General features: G+C 59.6%; 1 protein-coding gene across 1 annotated transcript in view; it reads right to left on the bottom strand.

The window, feature by feature from the left end:
- Positions 1-6,107, bottom strand: part of LOC112109581 (E3 ubiquitin-protein ligase Rnf220-like) — a 20,764-nt gene that overhangs the window by 1,361 nt on the left and 13,296 nt on the right. Inside the window, exons 8-10 of the mRNA XM_029913696.1 lie at positions 2,913-3,047; positions 1,962-2,034; positions 582-699 (exon numbers count right to left, since the gene is read on the bottom strand). Coding sequence (XP_029769556.1) covers positions 582-699; positions 1,962-2,034; positions 2,913-3,047 — 326 coding nt within the window. The remainder of the gene's footprint in view (positions 1-581; positions 700-1,961; positions 2,035-2,912; positions 3,048-6,107) is intronic.

Below are 6,107 nucleotides of genomic sequence, written 5' to 3' on the forward strand. Positions count from 1 at the left end.
CTATTCCACCCCCAGCCTCTCCCAGCAGGGGGCGCTGTAGGGAGCAGAGCGGGAGCGCTGGCTGCGGGGGAGTTCCCGGCTATTCCACCCCCAGCCTCTCCCAGCAGGGGGCGCTGTAGGGAGCAGGGCGGGAGCGCTGGCTGTGGGGGAGCTCCCGGCTATTCCACCCCCAGCCTCTCCCAGCAGGGGGCGCAGTAGGGAACAGGGCGGGAGCGCTGGCTGCGGGGGAGTTCCCGGCTATTCCACCCCCAGCCTCTCCCAGCAGGGGGCGCTGTAGGGAGCAGGGCGGGAGCGTTGGCTGTGGGGGAAGCTCCTGGCTACTCAAGTATCCAGAATGACGCCAGACTCTGGAGGGAGTGGAATCCAGAGCTCATGTTTTGGTCCCAAGCAGAGATGGGGGGGAGGGCATCCCAGCATCTCCACCTCTAACTGCTCTGCATTGGGAGCCAGTCGCATCAACTTGCTCGTTCAGACACCAGGTCAAAACCCCCTGATCCTAACATGTCGGATCCGGGCCCAAATTTTGCTTCCTGGGTCCGGTGTGGGGGGGGGGACCAAGCAGGGGGATGGGCCACCCTTACCAGGCAAATGTGGCATTTGTACGAGTCCTTTCGGAGGAGCCGTCGCCGCAGCTCCTGGATCTGAGCCTTCAGCAGCTCCATGGTGAGGGTGGAGTCTCCCTCCTCCTCCTCCACCTTGCTGCGGGGACAGGAGATGATTGGAGAGAAGCCGAGAGGCTGGCACTGGACATTAGCAAGGCAGGGGGGAGAAGGCGACTAGAGATGGAGCTAAGCCAGAATTCAGATCCAGACGACCCGAGGGAGTGCTGGGATTCTGGGGCAGGCCCGTGTGGGGCAGGGCCGGGGAGAGAAGATAGAGTCGGGGCCATCTCTTAGCAGGATGGAGCGATGGAGAACATAAGAACATAAGAATGGCCGTACTGGGTCAGACCAAAGGTCGATCCAGCCCAGTATCCTGTCGACCGACAGTGGCCAATGCCAGGTGCCCCAGAGGGAGTGAACCTAACAGGTAATGATCAAGTGATCTCTCTCCTGCCATCCATCTCCACTCTCTGAGTCTAGGGATACCATTCCTTACCCATCCTGGCTGATAGCCATTAATGGACTTAACCTCCATGAATTTATCCAGTTCTCTTTTAAACGCTGTTATAGTCCTAGCCTTCACAACCTCCTCAGGCAAGGAGTTCCACAGGTTGACTGTGCGCTGTGTGAAGAAGAACTTCCTTTTATTTGTTTTAAACCTGCTGCCCATTAAGGGGGCAGGTCAGGGCAGTCAAGTGCACACACCCACAGCCCACTCCCCCAGGGCCGGGAGCCCTTGGAGCAGCTCAGGGACAGGTGACCTAGGGAGGTTGGGGAAGCCTATCGCTGGAGGTTGTATGAACATCCGGCAGGGATGGTCTAGGTGTACTTAACCCGACCTCTCGGGCGTCCTTCCGGCCTCATGTTTCTCTGATCACCAGCAAGGCTAACAGCCCCTATAGATCTACCCCCTCCCCACCCTATGGTATCTCCCCACATCCTCCTCTGACGGATCCGGGGCTGGTGATCAATGGGGCTGGACTAGCTGGTTTGTCCCAGCGGTGCCAGATGCAGGACGCCAGGGCAGATGGCCCATGGGAGCACCCTTCCGTTGGCCCGCAGACAGAGATGGCCAGGAATAGGTCTTCTGTAGCATCTAGCAGGAGTGGGGGAGGGATAGCTCAGTGGTGAGAGCATTGGCCTGCTAAACCCAGGGTTGTGAGTTCAATCCTTGAGAGGGCCATTTAGGGATCTGGGGCAAAAATCTGTCTGGGGATTGGTCCTGCTTTGAGCAGGGGGTTGGACTAGATGACCTCCTGAGGTCCCTTCCAACAATTCTGTGTGTGTACACTTTGCTTGCGGCGGAGGGGTCAGGATAGGCACTGGAAAGAAGCCAAGAGGGAGCCCCCACTGATTTACCCTCTTGCCGTCCCAGGTGCACCCAGGCCCCCTGGCTTCCTGCTGTCCTCCTCCGCTGGGGCGCTCTTCGAGACTGGAGACAGGCACCTGGTCAGGTGGCAGTGAAGGAAGAGACAATACCCTTACAGCCCCCTCCCCCCACAGCCGTAGAGCTCCAGGGATCTAGACAGTGTCCCCCAAAAGCCAGGGCTGAAATCAGGGGGAGGGCCCGAGCTGAGTTTGCTGAGAGAGGCGGTCATGGAACGTGCTGATTATGGAGCCCACAGTCCAGGCCAGGACTTGACGCAGATCCCAAGTGTGCGTTGCCCTTCATTCAAGGATCTCAAAGCACTTTGCAAACTGGCTGGGGAGAGGGAAACTGAGGCACAAAAGGCAAAGCAACCTGCCTGAATTAAAGAGAGATGCAGAGTTCAGTGCCAGGCCCCAGCCAGGCATAGAAATCCCAAGTCCTGAGTCACAGCCCTCCTGTTCCAACCACTAGACTCCACTGCCCTTCCAGAGCCAGGACTAGAACCCAGGCGCCCCGGCTCTCAGCCCACCCTGCTCTAAGCACTAGATCCCGCTCCACTGAGTGCGAGTTCACCACCGGCCCAGCACGACGCTTCCATCCAACCTTGGCCTCTGGTTCTGCGCCAGGCTGCACGAGCGCTGACCAGCTGGGCTAGAGCGTGTGCTGTCTCCTCCCCGCGCCTATAGAGGGCCTGGCACATCACCAGCAGCTGGGTCCACTTGGGAGCGACTAAGGGACTTACTACCGCTGCCAGCCGGGGGAGCGCTCCATCAGCTCCAGCCGCAGGGCTGTGCGGCCTGGAAGCAGGGCCGAGCCACAGCTCTGTGAGTTGCGGGTGCGAATGGTGCAGCCGGGGGGCTTTGCTACCCCGCCACTTCTCTGAATGATCACCTAGTCTAGGGGCAGAAGGGAAACCTCACAGCCCCTATCCTGCTCCTCACCCCAGCCCGGAAGGTCAGCTCCTCCCTCAGCCCCACAGGGAGCAGGATACGTCTGCTTGGCGAAGGCCGGCAGCTCGTCACCGTCCGAGTCCATGTCCGCCTCGTCGCTGCTCCGTGCCCCCAAGAGTCCGCAGTCTGGGAGAGATGGGGGAGGGGCTCTTAATACAGCGCTGGGCATCAGCTGTACGGACCCAACCTGCCACCCCCCGAGATCTAACGGCATCAGGCTCTGCTGGCTGAGGTAGAAAGCCGGCTCGCTCAGCCAAGGCTGGAGCCCCACGCATCAACCACCACGCGTGGCCAGCCGGGGATGCGGGAGAAACGAACGGCGTTACCGCTGTATTATGGTAGCATGTGACTGAGATTCCCCCCAGCTCAGATCAGACCTCCCTCCCTGCCCCACATCACGCCAGGCGCTGCCCAGACCCACCCCGGACTGGGATCACGGGCCCCTCCGTTGCACCGGCCGCCGCACAAACACCCAGCAAGAGCCGGTGCCCCAGAGAGTTTACAATCTAAGTAGATGGAAGGTAGAGGGGAAACCGAGGCACGGAGCAGGGCAGTGACTTGCCCAAGGTCAGCCAGCAGCATGAGGAGGGAGGGGCGGACGAGGGAGGCCAGCTCATCGCTGTACGCCACTGGGCTGGTGGGGAATCCCGAAAGGACGGCGGCTTTGGGGAGCGGATTGGTGGGACAGATGTGCAGGGAAGGGGGGGCAGGAAGGCAGCTGGTGGGGCGGGCGGCAGGCCGGGGCACAGGCTCCTGAAATAAGGGTAGCAATGCTCCCGCCCCGCCGCCCACAGGTAGTAATACAACTGTCCCTCTGGGAGAAGTCTCTGCCCAGATACCGCCGACAGAGGGGCGAGCGGAGGAAGTGGGAACCACAATGCCAGGGGATTCCGCCGTGACAACCTGAACTGGGAGACACTGGGGGTGGGGGGGGCAGGGAGACCGCCTCCCCAGCTGCACTGCTCTAGGGGCAGGAGGCCAGTGTCAGACTCAGCAGCACCTCCCCCCTCCCGGAAACAGCAGATCCTGTCTCACCACAGCCCAGACAGATCCTGTGTGGCAACAACAGTGGCGGGGAGGGAGGGGGCGCGAGGGCTGGTCTGTGCCCAGCAGCCCCCCCACCCTTATGCTGATCACAGCATAGTCCTGCTAAAAGGGAGTTTTCCTTGCCAGGAAGATGCCCCAGTCCTTTAAACCATCTCACCTGTGCATTCAGACCCCTAACACGGCTCCTGCCCAGACCAGCTCACACACAGAACCGAAAGCACCAAAGAAACTGACCAGACAGGCCCCGGTTTTAAGTACAAAATTAAACAGCCAGGATCCCTCTCCTCGCTCCCTTGCGGCATTAGCATGGGACAACGGGTCTGTACAGCACCTAGCGTAATGGGGCCCCGAGCTGGACTGTATCACCGCAACGCCCGATCGTTAAGAACCAGGGCCACCGGCTCCTCTCCGAAAGCCTCAGGACCCCTGCCGCTTTTGTCCTCGGCGCCCAGCAAAGCGATAATCCCGACAAGAATTCCGTCTCATCCAAAGTTTGCCGGGTTTGATGTTTGTTTTTATCCGGCAGAACTAAGACCTTGCACAATTTTTCGTGAGGAAGACGGAGGGCGGAGGATGGCAAGCATAACTGGACTAAAACTCTGGGTCCCCAGGACGAGTGTCAGTATAGTTTCTTATTTATTAGGTGTGTTATGGTAGCACCTAGGCACCCCAGTCACGGCCCAGGACCTCCTTGTGCTGGGCGCTGTACAGACCCAGAGCAAAGAGATCATTTCTGCCCTAGAGAGCTTCCCATCTAAGATCCCCCAACAGAGATCAGGTTCCCAGTGCTCCTCGGACGCAGAACAAGTCCTGCCCTGAAGAGTTTACACTCCAAATAGACACAGACTGGGAGGGGAAACTGAGGCACCGAGCGGCAACACGACTTGCACTAGGCCACACAGCACGTCAGTGGCTGAGCCAAGACGAGAACCCAGGTGTCCTGAACGATCCACTCCAAGGAAGCCTCTCCCACCTTTCCAATTAAGCCCCCTCCCAGCCTCACACTGCAGGATTGGAGGGGGCAGCAGGGCTGCCCCACAGCCCACATCCTGCACCCATACACCGCCTCCCGCTGCTGCTCCTCCACCTCCCATGCAGTCTCTGGAGCCCATGAGCTACCGGGTGCTAACAGGCCCTGCGGGGGTCACCAGGTATCCCCTCCTGCATTGACCTCTGTTGAGGGCCCACAGCCTCACAGAAGGCAGCGACCTCCGTCCATGGCCCTACTTAGCCGGTGACTCTGCCCCTGGCTCCATCCTGCCCACCTACCCCCCGCCACTCTGCTCCGGCTGGGCCGGGAAGCTCTTCCGTCAAGGATCTCCTTCCTGTTCCCATGGGGCAAACCCCCCCGGGAAGGGGGAGAGATTTGGGGCAAGTTATTCCACAAGGGCCAGATCCCCAGCCGGTGTGAAGCAGCAGAGCTCCACCGACTCCAATGGAGTGACACCAGTTTACGCAGGCTCGGGAGCTGGGCCTAGGTGTCCGTTCTGTTGGTTTCCCACTTTCCATTGAGGGATCTGAGGCTGGCCTCTCTCCTGCCCCACCCCCACCTTTGCTGCTAATTACCACTGATAATTAACAACGCGTTGTATTGTCTAGTCTATCTTAGGTGGCCCTCATTCTCATTGCATCTGAGCACCTCACGATCTGCACATCCTCACAACCCCCCAGGAGGCAGGGCAGGGCTATTATCCCCGTTGTATAGATGGGGAAACTGAGGCAGAGAGAGGCTAAGTGACTTGCCCAAGGTCACACCGGAAGTCTGTGGCCGAGCAGGGACTTGAACCCTGGTCTCCCACATCCTAGACTCATTGGACCATCCTGCCTTTCTTATAGCACCAGCCAGCCAAGCTAAGGATTGTATCAAAGGGCTTTGGAAAGATTCACAACCCACCCTGGGAAGTATAACTCCCATGATACAAATAGGGAAACTGAGGCACACCGGGCCCCGGGAGCGGGGGGCATGACTTGACCATGGTCACACAGAGGAAGAGAACCCAGGTGTCCTGGCTCCCTGTCCCCTGCTCCAACCACTAGACAATACTCCCTTCTCCCACAGCCAGTGTTCTAAGCACTAGGTAACCACTGCCCTCCCACAGCTGGGGATAGAACCCAGGAGTCCTGACTCCCAGCCCCCCT

This window comes from Terrapene carolina, unplaced genomic scaffold (assembly GCF_002925995.2).
Source record: "Terrapene carolina triunguis isolate 2854851 unplaced genomic scaffold, T_m_triunguis-2.0 Scaffold833, whole genome shotgun sequence".
Taxonomy (NCBI): Eukaryota; Metazoa; Chordata; order Testudines; family Emydidae; genus Terrapene; species Terrapene triunguis.